Source organism: Pistacia vera, unplaced genomic scaffold, assembly GCF_008641045.1.
Source record: "Pistacia vera cultivar Batoury unplaced genomic scaffold, PisVer_v2 Contig477, whole genome shotgun sequence".
In the NCBI taxonomy this organism is placed as follows: Eukaryota; Viridiplantae; Streptophyta; class Magnoliopsida; order Sapindales; family Anacardiaceae; genus Pistacia; species Pistacia vera.
The window spans coordinates 39219-55809 of record NW_022196309.1 but is presented as its reverse complement, the minus strand read 5'-3'; the positions used below and the strand labels follow the sequence as shown (position 1 = coordinate 55809).

At 37.0% G+C, this 16591-nt stretch overlaps 1 protein-coding gene across 1 annotated transcript; it reads left to right on the top strand.

Annotated features, from left to right (window-relative positions):
• The first annotated feature begins 1489 nt into the window (after window positions 1-1489).
• LOC116146361 (stage V sporulation protein K-like) lies at window positions 1490-6848 on the top strand. The gene is made up of 2 exons (XM_031431766.1): window positions 1490-1661; window positions 6637-6848. The coding sequence occupies exons 1-2, from the start codon at window positions 1490-1492 to the stop codon at window positions 6813-6815; spliced, it is 351 nt and encodes a 116-aa protein (XP_031287626.1). The 3' UTR covers window positions 6816-6848.
• The last annotated feature ends 9743 nt before the right edge of the window (window positions 6849-16591 follow it).

The following is a 16591-nucleotide window of genomic DNA, read 5'->3' as shown; positions in this document are numbered from 1 at the left end:
CTTAAGTGCCTTATCTGGCACCTGAATTCTAGTTTGTTGCAACATAATGCACAATTCACCTCATGCTCTCTTTGGTTCCTTCTCAGCCCTAGCGACAGAAGATTCTACTGCTCCTCTTCTCTAACAAACTGTTGATGATACTGGACAGCTGGAGGATGATCAATGGAGTCCTGATCTGTATAAAATCAGATCTATTGTGCTAAAGAAAAGCAGAGTTTTCAGAGGGATATTTTGGGTGTATTCTTTCTTGTTTTTCCTGGTTGTATACTCTCTGTAATCTTGGTTTCCTTGAGTAATAAAATACCCTATAGTGTGCCTTGAAGAGTGGATGTAGGCTACCTTAGCCGAACCACTATAAATCCCCTGTGTCAATTTTCTTTTCTATTATTTCATGCTTTTCTTAATCTCTTATTTGATTGCTTGTTGATTGATAAGATTGTGTTAGCTCATTGATTGATTTGATCAGTATAGCTGAAAACCCTAATTAGTCACTACAATCACCTTTCCTAAAAGAAAATAAAAAATGAGAGTTTAACACACGACCAAAGTTAATCAATAGAACAACAAAACAAAACTTTGAAAGCAGCAAGTCTAATCCATGCACAGGTTTTCAGGTTCAGGTACAACCTAAGGAACTCTACCTTAGTTTTATCTTCCTCAATTTTAGAGTGTATTACATATCCTGACTGGCTGGTCAATATGTTATAACATATTAATATGTTATAAGTTGTAATTATCCTCCATTACCATGTTGGTGGATTATTATGATGTATATATGTGGTTGAACTCCTTTTTCTCTTGAACTAACTTTTTAGAGTGAGTTCATCTAAACCTATTTATCAAGATAAACTCTATATATGTGATTGGACTCCTTCATTTCCTGAGCTAACTTTTGGGAGTGGCTTCTATCCAAGTCCATTTAACAAAATAAAACAAAAACAAAATACACTTTGTTTTGTATTAAAATTGATGATTCAATAGGTTATGAATCTTTACGAATCTGTAAAAGACCCATAACAAAATGTTGGCCATGTGTCTGTGAATACAATGACTAACTTCACTGCACTAAGTAAAATTAATAAGAACATGATTACTATAAAGTAAAATAAAATAATAGCAAATTGAATTTTTAAATATGAATTGTAATAGGCTGGTTGTGGTGGAAGATGGTTGTGGGTTGGGTGGAGAAGGAGTGGCAAATTAAATTTTTAAAGAAAGATAAATAGATGGTTTTGGTCCTTTTGGATCAATGGTAACCCTTTTGAATTATGATTGAGAGTTTTTAAGATTTTTGGCCGGCCATCTTTGTTTAATGCGAACAAAAATGAAAACAATGAAATAGAAAAAGGCAAGGTAACTTACAACAAAAAAATAAAAATAAATAAATAACAAGAAAGTGGGAAGTTGCGTGATTTATTACTTTCTCATCAACAAGAACGACAAAAGAAAAAATTACTTGAAGCATGCAGCAAGCAAAAACAAAAGATAAATGCCCTCGAAAAAGAGCTATCAAATATTGTGGGTTTGGATGAACTCAAGATGCAACTTCGAAAATGGGCAAAAGGGCCTTCTTTTGAATGAGAGGCGCAAGGCCATTGGACTTGAAATCGGCACTGCTGGAAAACTTCCTCACATGGCATTTCTAGGGAATCCTGGAGCAGGTAAAATTGCTGCTTACTTTATCTTTACCTTTTCAGTTAAAATTGCTACTAGAATATTTTGTTTCCTTATCAAATTTGTTAATTTGGGGGCATGTAATGTGAAAAGAAAGAATTCTTATTGATTAAAGAGAGTTTGCTACATTGCTATTTATATACAAAGAAATAAACTTATAACTGTCAACTAACTACCTCTAACTACTTCATCTAATTACAGCTCAGCATAACAAATTCCTAACTAACTAAGCTTCCTCCCATATACCAACTTGAATCTTAACACTCCCCCTCAAGTTGGCATCTTATGAACATTTTTCAAGCATAACTTAGACAGAAGCTTTTCATGCTGTAACCTTCCCAACCCTTTCATCATCACATCTGCTAACTGTTCTCCAGTTGGTATGTATTTCGTAATGATCAAACCACTTTGAATTTTCTCTCTTATAAAATGATAATCTATCTGTATGTGTTTTGTTCGTTTTGCTGCAATTTGTAATGCTGATTTATTATCATAGTGAAGTAACGTCGGGATTTTGGCTTCAACATCAAGTTCTTTAAGTAAACCAGTTAACCAAACTAGTTCTGCAATAGTTCCAGCCATGCTTCCATATTCTACTTCTACAGATGATCTTGCTATGGTATTTTGCTTCTTTGATTTCCAAGACAGAAGAGAATCTCCCATCTTGATGTAGTATCCTGACACTAATTTCCTACTAACAACACAAGAGGTCCAATCTGAATCACAAAATGCTATTAAATCTTTTGTACTTTTTTACGGGCATAAACGACCCAAGAGCTGGTTCCTTTTTCACGTATCTTATAACTCTTAATGTTGCTTCCAAATGTGATTGTTTAGGAGTCTGCATATGTTGACTTAAATTCTGGACAGCAAACGAAATATCAGGCCTAGTCATGGTTAGATATAATAACCTTCCCACCATTCTCCTGAACATGCTAGGATCTATCAGCAATTCATCCTTTTGATCTAATGGAAATTTTTGATCAAACTCATATGAAGTCAGTTTTAAATTTTGTTCAAGAGGAGTGTCAGCAGGTTTTGTAGCAGATAATCTAGCCTCCGAAATTAATTCCAATGCATATTTTCTCTGGTTCAAAACAATCCCTTCAGAGGACCTAGCAACTTCAATTCCAAGAAAGTATTTAAGGTGACCAAGGTCTTTGATTTTGAAATTATCCTACAGTATAACCTTCAACTGGTCTATCATCTTAATGCAGCTCCCTGTTATCAAAATATCATCAACATAGACAAGCATAATGACTATGTTGTTGAAGCAAGCAAGTAGCCATTTTTTATCAAAGCTTCAGTAAGGTTGTGATTCCATTGTCTACTTGCTTGCTTCAATCCATACAAGGATTTGAGCAATCTGCAGACTCTGTTCTCCCCCTGAGTGCCAAATCCTTGAGGTAAAGACATATAAACCTCTTCATGAAGATCCCCTTGCAAGAAGGCATTAAACACACCAAGTTGGAAGAGTGGCCAATCATGAATTGAAGCTAATGCAAGGACTGATCTGACTGTGACCATCTTTGCCACCGGGGAGAAGGTTTCTGTGTAATCTATGCTAGCTTGTTGGTTGTAGCCCTTGGCCACAAGCCTGGCTTTATATCTTTCTAAAGTACCATCAGAATTGTATTTGACTTTGTAGACCCATTTGCAGCCAATAGGCTGCTTGCTTGCTGGGAGAGGAACAAGCTACCAAGTTTTGTTAGCTTCTAAGGCATTGATCTCAGTTTGCATCGCAGCAATCCAATTAAGATCTTGAGAAGCTTCAGCAAATGAAATAGGTTCTTTGATCTTAGAGATGGATGATAGGAAACACCTGTAATATGGAGAAAGATGACCATAAGAAACAGCATCTGAAATGGAGTAATGATCTGAAGGGGTGACATAATCCCGCAACCAAATTGGAGGTCTGTGTGATCTAGCAGAACGTCTGATATTTAAAGGGACATCAGGAGTAGGTACTGAAGCTAAAGATGTTGATGTGGAGTCAATTAAAGGAACATCAAGGGCAAGATCAGTAGCAGGACTAGGACTGAAATTGTAATATGGTGATGGTTGGTCAGAAGTGTCAGAATTGATAGGAGCAGGAAATGAGTCATCATAAAATGTGGTAGTGAAAGGATCACTTGGAAATAATGGAACATGAGAATGTTGCTGGAACTGAAAGGGAAATATGTCCTCAATAAATCTGACATCTTGATTGACAAAGAAGCTGAAATCTTGTAGGTTTAGCAACTTGTATCCTTTTTGTGTTGAAGAATATCCCATAAAAACTGATGGTATAGCCTTGAAACCAAATTTATCTCTGGAGCTTAGATTAGAGGCATATGCCAATCACCCAAACACCTTGAAGTGATCAATAGAAGGAGGAGAACCAAAGAGAACTTCATAAGGTGAACTGCCTTAAAGCACATCAGTAGGAAGTCTATTGATGATATAGCAAGCTGTGAGTATGCATTCTCCCCAGTATTTAATTAGAATGGAGGCCTGAAATCTCAAGGCTCTACCAACACTAAGTAATGCCTATGCTTCCTTTCTACTACCCTATTCTGCTAGGGCGTATATATACAAGTTTTCTGGTGAATAATCCCAAGTGAAGTGAAGAGTGCAGAGCATTGAGAGTTGAGAAACTCTAAGCCATTATCTGTTCGAATAGTCTTGATAGAGGCTGAGAACTGATTCTTGATAAGAGTAAGAAAGCTCTTAATATGAACTATAACTTCATGCTTATTTGTCATGAGAAAAACCCAAGTAACCCAGGAATGATCATCAACTATTGTAAGAAAGAATTTATGATGATTATGTATAGGAGTATGATATGGTCCCCATACATCCATATGTAGCAAATGAAAACATGCAGGAGCTCTTATAGTACTAATAGGAAAAGGCTTTCTTATATGTTTGGCAAGAGGACAAATATCACAATGAGACTCAGCATTATCAGAATTAAAATTTCTTATTCCAAAAAAATTTATCAGTTTTGCATATGGCACATGACCAAGACGTTTATGCCAAAGCTGGCTTACAGAAGCTAAACATGAAATAGATAATGTTTTATTCAAAGCAGAAGTATTAGCCTTTGATGCATGAGAAGGCATGAAGAAGTAGAGACCCTCCGATTCTTTACCAATCCCCAGTATTTTGCCATTGGAGAGGCCCTGAAATATGCAGAAATCAGGATAGAAAATGACAAAGCAAGATAAGTCTTTGGTGAGCTTTAATATAGAAATCAAATTAAACTTGAAATCTGGCACAAATAATACATTAGTCAGTTTCTGATCTGGACCAATGTTACAAGATCCAATATGTGTTACGGTTGAATGATGTCTATTGGGTAGTCTAACTGTGGAAGGAGAAACTGTCCCCATCAATTTGTTCAAAGCGTTTAAAGAAGCTGTCATATGGTGACTAGCACCTGTGTCTAATGTCCAGCAAACTCCATGATCTAAGGATGAAAAATAAGAGTGAATACATGCCATATTAACATGTGCATCAATTGGAGGTAATGCAAGTTCCTTTTGGAGCAATTTCAATATCTCTGCATATTGCTCTTTAGAAAAGATTGGAACTGCTTGAGTATTATTTAGAGTGGATGTGGAACTACTGTGATAAGATGATTCAGTAGTGGTAACGTTATTTGCTGAGGACTGAGTAGGATTCTTTCTTCTGGTGAACTTAAAATCAGTAGGATAGCCATTGATTCTATAACAATTATCCTTTTTGTGTCCCTTCACATGACAATGTTCACAAGTTATATTCCAATTCTTTTTAGGTTTAATTGATTGTTGGTTTGATGAAGAATAGAGTACTGTCTGCTCAGATGAGGATCCAACAACAACTGCATTGGTTAAACTTCTTTGGCTCTCTTCAGTGACGAGCATAGAATAGGCTTGGTTGATAGATGGTAAAGGTTGCATCATGAGGATTTGGCTTCTAGCATGCAAGTAAGTTTCATTTAATCCCATCAAGAATTGGAGTAACTTTTGATTCTGCATGTGATCTACGTAGACCTTTGACATAGAACACTCACATGAAGGAAGCTGGACAATAGACGAGTATTCATCCTATAACATTCTTAGTTTAGAGAAATAAGTGGAAATAGATGAAGTTCCTTGCACTAAGGTGACAATTTCTCTATGCAACTGGAAAACTCTAGATCCATTCACTTTATCAAATCTTTCTTTTAAATCTTTCCATTCCAAATGTGCACTGGAGGCATAAACAATGCCACTTAAAAGTTCTTTAGTAACTGAATTCATGATCCAGGAGAGAACTATAGCATTACATCTATCCCATTGATTGTGCAAGCTAACTAGAAAACTATCCTTTGTGCAAGTTCCATCAATAAATCCAATCTTATTTTTGGCTAATAGTGAAATTCTCATAGATCTACTCCATAACGAGTAATTATCTCCACCAATCAATTGAAAAGAGACAAGAACAGCACCTAGAGTATCAGAAGGATGTAGGCAAAGTTGATGACTGAAATCGATTGATGAACTTGATTGATCATTTGCATTATTCGCAGAAGACTGCATTTCTTCATCTGCACTATTAGCTGCCATTTTGGAAGAATGAAGATGATAACTTCTTGATCAGAGAAAATGAGATCAGAGAAGAAATTTCCAATAAATGAAATCTAGAGGAGAAGAAGCTGACGAAGCTGGCGAAATAGGAAAACAATGTAGAAGAAACTAATAAACAGTTTGAAAATTATTGATGAACAGAGTGAAGTTTTCAACGAATTTTTAGAATCTCAAAGCCCTGGGATCGTAGCTCTAATACCATGTTAATTTGGGGGCAAGTAATGTGAAAAGAAAGAATTCTTATTGATTAAAGAGAGTCTGTTACATTGCTATTTACAGCTCAGCATAACAGATTTCTAACTAACTAAGCTTCATCCCATATACCAACTTGAATCTTAACAAAATTAAATGATTGTTTCATATTGGATAGGTAAGACTATGGTGGCTCGAATCCTTGGAAGACTACTCCATGGTGTGGGAATTTTGCAAACTGACAATGTAAAAGAAGTTCAATGGACAGATTTAGTTGGTGAATATATTGGTCATACTGGTTATAAGACTAGGGAGATGGTACACCACTTTGCTTTCTATATCATATGTTCGACATAGCCAGAAGTTTATTAATCGAAAAAATGAAAATAATTTGATGGACTTGTATCCTTTCTTTACCTTTTTATATTTCAAAATGTATAATATCTTACCAACATATATAGCTTTTAGGGTTTATTTTAACCAAAAAAAAATTAATTTCATGCACAGATCAAAGAAGCCGAGGGAGGTATTCTTTTTGTGGATGAAGCATATCGACTAATGCCAGAGGACGCATTCCTAGTGACTTTGGGTTAGAAGCCTTAGAAGAGATCATGTCTTGTATGGACAAGGAAAAGTTTTAGTCATATTTGCTGGCTACAATGAAGCAATGCAACGTGTAATATCTTCTAATGAAGGTTTTAGCACAAGGGTTACTAACATTTTTAAGTTTGAAGATCTAAGTTGTGAAGAATTAGCTAATGTTCTCCATATCAAGATGAAAAATCAAGCGGAAGATGCTTGTTACATGGGTTTAAATTACATTCTTCTTGTAGGGCAGTGTCATTGCAGAGCTAATAGAGAGGTAACAACGGAAAAGCAACGTATGAAAATGAATGGAGGGTTTAGTGGATATAATGTTAAATAATGCCAAGGGGAATCTGAATCTTAGGCTTAGTGATGATTGTGCAGACAGGGATGAACTGCTTACAATCAAATTAGAGGATTTTGAAGCAGCTTTGAGATTTTTACTCCAATAGATGTTTGAATGTTGCTTTGCTTTAGTGCGTTTTCAGCTGTGTATCAGTCGAACTTTCAATTTGTATACGCCATATATTAATTACTCTTCTTTGTCATTCCTATCTTTATTACTTAGCACTGTGTTTTTTTTTTTTTTTGGAAACACTGTTGGTTTGTTTATTCTGGGCATTTCCTGAAAAAAAATAATATTAATAGTAATAGGTCACATTTTTTTTTTTTTTTTAACAGGGAGCAAACCATCTAAATTATATATAGGTCATGTTCAAGATGTGTTTAAGAAAAAAAAAAAAAAAAAAAAAACCAATGTGAATGGTTCAATTGTTGTGAAAAGAACAAAGAAGAGAGAGCCAAAAAGAAAAGGAACATTATTTTATGAATATCAGCCTCACTTTACAAAGAAAGGATCGAAGTCCTTTTATCCAAGTAGTACAACTTAACTCTAACTACTAACCATGATTAACAACTGATTAACTATAGTCAACATGATGACTTTGACTAGCCGTAACAAACTTAACTAAGCTAGTTGTAACTAATTACAATCTGCAACTGTACCAATAATAATAACAGCAACCATTCTCCAATAAGTTGCTTGTTGGGGATGCAATTATAAGTCTGGTCAAAAAATAAAAAAAGGCAAGGCATCTTTTAGGAAAAGAGATAATTAAAGCTGAAATGCTTACAGCAAATACTCAATTATATGCTGTCTTGGTTTAGCTCTCTATGTTTTTGCCAATGTGAACTGACTGTCATTTGTGGAAAGTTAATGGCTTCTTTTTCTTCTTCCACTATTGCCCGACTAAAGTATCATCATTTTCTTAATTATTTTCAGAGTTGAGGACCACCATGACAATTTTACTAGCCATATTTATGAAGCCTTGTGTCAGAAAATAATTGAGACTTTCATTGATGAAGATGAACTTATTAGAAGATATCAAATTTTTCCATCTCTTTTGACTTCATTTCTGCCGACAGTTCTACAATAGAATTTTCAATTTGTTGAGACTCAATGTAGAACGGTTTGTTAGCAATTTCACAAAAAATGGTTAAATTTTCTTGAACAGACTTTTTTTGGGGGGGGCGGGGTGTTTAAATTATTTGATCATTGTTTATTACCCTAGAACTATGTGTTACAAATGTGAACCCTCATTGAGGAATTTCTTGTGTGTGAATTAATGAATTTTTGCAATACAATCTCATCAAATATGAATGGCTCATTAGTTGCTTGTTAGGAATGCAATTATAGGTCTGGTGAAAAAGGAAAGCAAAAAAAAGGCAGGCAACTTCGAGGAAAAGAGATGGAAAATAAAATAGAAAAAGGCAGGCAACTTCGGGGAAAAGATGAAAAAAATAAAATAGAATAAGGCACAGCAATCAACCAAAGACTTGCAGATCGTGGAATATAAACTCATTTAATGCTCAGTAGTCAACATCAATCGTAGTGTAAAATCAATGTTTTCCAGCTCTGTTTCTCACAAGTATTCAGAAAAAATTAACTGGTTGCATAACACTTATACCAATGTTTTCAGCCTTTTCTCTCGAGTTATCAGAAATCAATTACTCCCTCCTCACGATTTAAGTTTCTACATAATTTCACTTGCGCACAACATTTTCAATTTTGCAGTTTGTTTATCCCGTTGCATACGGGTTATTTAAATAATTTAATATATATATTGCCAGAATAAAGGAGATTGAGAAGAAGAGATAAGATAAAGAGAGGGATAGAAGATGTAGGTCATAAAAAAAAAATATTGAAAATAAAGATGTGGGACAAAGATAAAACAATATCATTTAATTTGAAAAAAATTTACGCTTGATATTTTAAAAAAAAAAAAAAAACTGAGGGAGTATATAGTAAAACTACCATCAATCAACTAACTCTTTTGAATTTTTTTTAAATTTGTACGGTAATCAGAAATTCACTTGGTAAGGTACCATCGATTAATTAACTCCTTTGAATTTTCTATAAATTTGTACGGTAATCAGAAATCAATTAATAGTAGGGTACCATCATCAACGAACTCTGCGAATTTTTTTTTAAATTTGTACGGTAATCAGAAATCAATTAATGATAAGGTACCATCAATCAACTAACTACTTTAAATTTGCAAGATAGTTTTGGACCTATCGATTCTAAAGGGTATTTTTCAGTAAATCCCATATATTTAATGAAATAACAAGATGCGCTAGCTAGTTTGGAAAATGCAACCTTAGCCCTCATTTAGTTGAAATCAATAATAAAATTTGTGATAGTTGTTTATTGTAACTGAAAAATATCTATTTACTTAACTCTTAACCCTTAAATTTGTGGATGAATGAATTGATTGCTTGATTGTTTGTAACTATATGGGGGTTGAACCGACTACTTATGCTGTGATATGGACAAGACCAAGTGGTTGAGTCACCAGTGTTGTGGTGTTGTGTTGGTGACGTCAGCTGGATGTGTAAGCCACTGAGTTGCTAGGTCGGTATGGGCCGTCCAACGGTGTAAGTCAATGAATCAATTTGAGCCGATTGAAGGTATAAGCCGATGAATCGGTCTGAGCTGACCGAAGGTGTATGTTGATGAATCAGTCTGAGCCAATAGAATATGTGAGTTTTATGAGTCGGTTTGAGCCGATCGAAGGTGTATGTCGATGAATCGGTCTAAGCTGATTGAAGGTGTAAGTCGATGAATCGGTCTAGACCGATTGAAGGTGTAAGTCAATGAATCAGTCTAGGCTGATTGAAAATGCAAGTCAATGAATCGGTCTGAGCTGATAGAATATGTGAGTTTTATGAGTCGGTCTAAGCCTATCGTAGGTGGATGTCGATAAATCGGTCTGAGTCGATTGAAGGTGTAAGTCGATGAATCGGTCTTGGCCGATTAAAGGTGTACGCTGCTCTATCTCTAAATAGTTCTTTTGTTGAATTCAGGCATGAGGCCGAATGACGATGAAGGAGGTGGGCAGGCCCATTCATCCTTTTTTGAAAAACAAAAATAAGAAAACGGAAATGTCGATGAGAAAGTCTGACTAGAAATAGTAACCTTTGAGGTGGATTGCATTCTAATTGTTGCTGATGTCCCTGCCCTCGGGGCTTTGGAGTCTGCAGGCCCCCTTCCCTACTTCCTTGGCAATCTTGTAGGGACCCTCTTAGGTGGGACCGAGCTAGCCAGAGTTGATCTCCCTACTGTTTTGAAAGACTTTGCGGAGGACGCAGTCGCTTGGTTTGAAAGTCCTGACTTGGACATTACGGTTGTAATGTCGAGCGGCTTGCTGCTGGTAGGTTGCGTTGCGGATATTCGCCCGCTCGTATAATTTTTCGACTATGTCCAAGTTGTGACAAAGGTTCTGGTTGTTGGTTTCTTCGTCTGACCATTGGAGTCTGGTTGAGGGGACCAATACTTCAGCTAGGATGACTGCTTCAAATCCATATGTGAGGAAGAAAGGAGTTTCGCCCGTGGACAAGCGGGCTGTTGTCCGATAGGACCAGAGGACCTTGGGTAGTTCGTCTTCCCATACGCCTTTGGCTTTTTGGAGGTGCTTCTTTAAAGTTTGCATGATTGTTATATTCGATGACTCAGTCTGGCCATTTAATTAGGGGTTGCAGGGGGTGGAGAAGCTGAGCTTGATCCCTCAGATGTCACAGAAGTCTCTGAAGCCTAAACTAATGTATTGGCATCCATTGTCAGTGACTATTTCCTTCGGTATTCCAAATCAGTAGATAACATGTTTCAAGATTAAGGCTTTTACCTCTCAGTCTTTGACTTGGGCGAGTGCTTCAGCTTTGATCCATTTAGTAAAGTAGTTGCTGACCGCTAACATGAAGACTGGTTGCCTAGCTGTGGTCGGGAGTTTTCTGACTATTTTCATTCCCCACTTCATGAATGGCCAAGTTGTGAGGGTGAAGTAAAGTCTATTAGGTGGGAAGTGTGAGACGTGGGCGAATCTCTAACAGTTGTCACATTTCTTCACGTAGGTTGCTGAGTCAGTGCATATGGTTGGCCAATAATAGCCAGCAGTGATCACCTGCTGGGCAAGGCTGCGTCCTCCTACATTACTTTTACATTCACCTTCATACAGTTCGGCGAGAACCCACTTGGCTTTTTCTAGGCTTATGGCCTTAAGGTAGGGGCCAGAGAACGACTTCCTAAGTAGCTGGCCCTCTTATATGATGAATTTTGTGGCTTTCGTTCTTAGGCAACACGCTTCACCCTTGTCAGTTGGGAGCTCATTATGTTCCAAGTATTTGAGTATTGGTGTCATCCAGGAGTCGGCCGGTTCGACGTCCATCACTTCTTTGGACAATTTGTTCGTTAGGTGTTCTTTCTGGTTGGCTGGCCATTGGAGGAATAGCAGTGGGATGAACGATTGGGAGAAGCCTTGAAGGGCTGAGCCGAGGTTGGCAAGGGCATCAGCGTGGGTGTTCTCCGCTCTTTGGACTTGGGTGATGGAGAATTCTTCGAAGGCAGTCTATATTTCCTTGACCAAGTTCAAGTAGGCTGTCATATTCAAGTCTCGGGCTTGGTAGGTGCCTTGTAGTTGGTTAACTACAAGTAGAGAGTCGAATTTCACCTCCAACTTCCTTACTTCGATCTCTTTGGCCAGAAAGAGTCCAGTGATGAGGGCTTCGTATTCGGCTTCATTGTTTGTGCACTTGAACCCACACCATATGGCCCATTGGATGATATCCTCTTCTTGTGTAATAAGTACAACGTCGAACCTGCTTCCATTCGTATTGCTTGAGCCATCTACTAAGAGAGTCCACTTCGAAGGTGATCCGCTATTGATGCACAATAACTCATTTTCTGCCTGGATGGTGGTATTCGGGGTGAAATCAGCAGTAAAGTCTGCCAGTGCTTGGGATTTGATGGTGGTGCGCGGTTAGAAAGATATATCGAACTCACTAAGCTCCACTATCCATTGTGTGACTCAGCTTGATAACTCTGGCTTATGGAGCATCTTCTTGAGTGGGAATGAGGTGAGGACGACTATGGAGTGGCATTGAAAGTATGGTCTGAGCTTTTTGGATGCGTGGACGAGGGCGAGTGTCAGTTTCTCTAACTGATTGTATCGTGTCTCAGCATCGAAGAGTGATTTGCTTACGTAGTAAATTGGTAGCTGCTACGCATTGTCTTTTCGGACTAATACTACTGAGATGGCTGTCTCTGAGACCGCCAAGTAGGTGTAAAGCTTTCCCCCAACCACGGGCTTGGAAAGGAGCGAGGGAGAGGTTAGGTACCTTTTTAATTATTGTAGGGCCCCCTCGCAGGTGGGGGTCCACTCAAATTTCTTGGATTTCTTGAGTGTGGCGAAGAATTGGTGGCACTTGTCAGCGAATCTGGAGATGAAGCGGTTCAAGGCAGCTACTCACCTCGCGAGGTGTTGGACGTCTTTGATGCAAGTTGGTAATGGTATGTCGAGGATCGCCTGGATTTGGTAAGGGTTGGCTTCTATCCTATGCTGAGTTACCATGTATCCCAAGAATTTTCTTGATGAGACCTCGAACGAACATTTGGCTGGATTTAGCTTCATGTTGTATTTCCTTAGGACGAAGAACGCTTGGCTGAGGTGGTCACGGTGTTGTTCAGCCATAAGGGACTTGACGAGCATGTTGTCGATGTATACTTTTATGTTGCCTCCAAGGTGTTCGGCAAACATTTGTTGACCAGTTGCAGATAGGTGGCCCCGTGATAAGAGCTTGAAAGTATACATTTTATTAGTGATTCAGTTGGATTATTTGTGGAAAAAGGTGTTTAATTGTTGGAATTTGAATTTATTATTTCATAAATACGTTTTACGGGATCACGGGTGTATTTTGAGTATTTTCAAAGTTCAAACTGATATTTGAGGAAAAGAATGATGTCGATGGAATTCGTGACAAGTAGAACAAACGGTGCAAGAATCGGAGTTGAAACGAGAAAGTTGTGACTCGTCGAAACTACAACGAAAATCTGGAAATCCTTTAAGATGAGCATGCTTCGATGTTTTGATCAAATTGAGCTGTTGTAATCGGAATTTGACGATTCTGGTGGAGTTGGAAAGCTTATTCAAGAGCTACAAAGTTCAGTTGATGACTTTACCAAATTCTGAAGTTCACGGACTCTCGGGACAGAAAGAAAGATCGCCACAGCGATCGTTTCTCATCGCTGCAGCGATGGGTCTTAGGCCTTTTTGGGTTATTGCATTCTCCTAATCCGAATTGAGTGGTTAAGGTTTTAATTATTTCCTAAGTAACCTGAAAACCCTAACTATAAATAAGGATTTTTAATTAGTTTTAAGGGGGATTGAAGAAGAGAAAGGACGGCCACTACTTTGGAGATCAGAATCTTGTGATTCTCGTTCACAAATTAGAGATGTTTCTATTTTCCGTTCTTGAACTCATGTTATTCAATATAATGGTTGTTTTCATTACTTGTATTTATGACTAATTCTCTTTCTAGGCTAAAGATGTAGCCCAATTTATGAATATTGTTTGACTTTATTGTTGTTAATTCTTATTGAGTATTAATTCTAATTTTTATTATTGTGTGTTATGCTTTCAATTCTTAAGGATCCGAGAGTTGAATGATATCATGGGTTGGTTTAGATCGAGATGAAACCTAATTTGTCTAAGGTTAAAACCGTAGATTGAGCACGCTAGAGATAGGTTACTGCAATCTGTGAGGCTCCGGGAAATTCCATAGATTTTATGACCTCTTAGCTCCTAAATCTATTTTAAGATAACTTGGGTTGTTGCATAAGGTTAATTTGCTAATTGCTCGAGAGAGATTAGTGGAATATTAGGGGTTAATTTGCTAATTGCTCGAGAGAGAGTTAGTGGAATTTTAGAAATCTATTTTTTTTTCCTCCTCTGTTTTGTGTAATAATTTTGATGTTGTGGTTGTTTCTCTAAATTCATAAATTTAACATGTACGTGTGTTTCCGATGAGGTGCACCGCAAGTTTCTTTGTTTTGATAGAATTAAAAGACAACAATGGAATGAAACGAGTTGGTGATCGAATTGTCTTGCGTATTCGCACTTCACGATTGCAAAAGGGAATAACTTTTCTTTTTCTCATTCCTACGCTTAACATTGGGGACAATGTTGATTTTATTGGTTGGGGGTAGGAATTTAAGAAACTTTAATTGAACAGAATTTTTGTATGATTTAAAGAGCAGTTTTATTTATTCTTTATTTAGGTTGTGAGTTTTTATTTTTGTCTCTTGGATAAGTCATATGTCTATGATAAGAGGTGATTGCAATAACATAGAACTAAGGGAGGAAATTAATTTTTACCTTTGCTTACGGATGTGTGTGAATATTAATGACATGGAGTTGAGACCCTAGTGACTGTGGATGAAAGTGGTTCAGTCACCTACTTAGAGATGTGTTTAGTAGAAGTTTTCATGAATTTATTGTGATTTCAACAAACTCTAAAACTCATTTGATAATCACTCAAGGCGAATCCTAGAATTCACATCACTTAGAATGATTTAGGCTGTTTTTGGATCGATTGAGCCTTTCAAGCCAACCCTTGTTTTTGTCATCGCTATTTAGCCCTTTGAGCCTTTTTAAACACAATTTTGCCTTCTTTCTTTCGTTCTTTGAACTTAATGTTTACCCTATCTTGATTTTGAGCCTAAAACACAATCCTACCCGTTTTATCATTAAGAGACTTTATTGTTCTTCAAGCTTATTACGAGTTTTGGTAAGAAATGTGTTCTCACAACCCATGCTTGCGAGAAATTGATGGGGGTTGGCGAAGTGTTTGTAAAATCAGTGGGGATGTGCATGTGTGCATGTTTCAGCCTTCTTATTCTTATTTAGTTAAAAAAAAAAAAAAAAAAAAAACTTCTGACTAGTTTAAGGTATTTCGGCTGGAAACCAGAACCGCCTTAAAACTACCTAGCAGTACTTGGCAACCTATGGTATAACAACGCCACGTCACATTAGACGCATCTCCCTCGCCGCATTTATGGTACAAAAAAAAAAAAAAAAAAAAAAAAAAAAAGAAGATACAAGTTTGAGGGGTGTAAATTAGTGGACACACTGGTTGGTGGTTGAGAAGAAGTGAGTTCGATTTGATTTTAGTTTGCATGAGGAAAATTGAGTCTCTTACTTTGTTTTTCATATCATTTCCTTGGACCCATACCCTGGCCTAAAGTTACAACCTTTACAAAGACCTTTGATCCCAAGTGATGTGAAATTCACATTAGTGGAGAGTGGTTTGAAAAGTGAGCCTATGGAGTTTGATTCCATGATTCCATATAGTCATAACCCGAATATTGAGATCAAAATTTTGTTCATGATGTTGTGCATAACACCATCCGAGTTTGTAGACTATTGTTTTGTGGTTGTATGATGTTCTAGGGTCGATAACGAAATGAAATTGATGTTTGCATTGTCTGTGAGTTTTAGTGTTTTTTAATTAATCTATTTATTTTGTGTATATGCAATTTTTGAGACATCTTTATGAATTGATCCAAGACCTTTTGTTAGTGTTCTTTTTTATGTTTATGTTTTGTTACTTTTGGAGTTTAGGATAAGTTTGTGTGGATGTTTGTGGTATAATTGCTGGAAACCCTCACGAGACTACACTCGTCCAACTAGGGCCGCCTAGGGTTTAAAGGCTTGTTGCATACGCTAAATGCAATCGTGTCAATCTACGAAAGTGGTTTAGGATAGTTTAGATAAGGTTTTAATTGGTTGTTTTATTTTCAAGCTTAGAGACTTATTTATCGCTTAGTTTGCTAAGGACTGAAAAAGCTGGTTGGGGGTTTTGATAAGAGCTTGAAAGTATACATTTTATTAGTGATTCAATTGGATTATTTGTGGAAAAAGGTGTTTAATTGTTGGAATTTGATTTATTATTTCATAAATACGTTTTACGGGATCACAGTGTATTTTGAGTATTTTCAGGTTCAAACCAATATTTGAAGAAAAAGAATGATTTCGATGGAATCGTGACAAGGAGGAACAACGGTGCAAGAATCGGAGTTGAAACGGAAAGTTGTGACTCGTCGAAACTACAACGTAAAATCTGGAAATCCTTTAAGATGAGCATACTTCGATGTTTTGACATAACTTGAGCTGTGTAATTGGAATTTGACGATTCTGGTGGCGCTGGAAAGCTT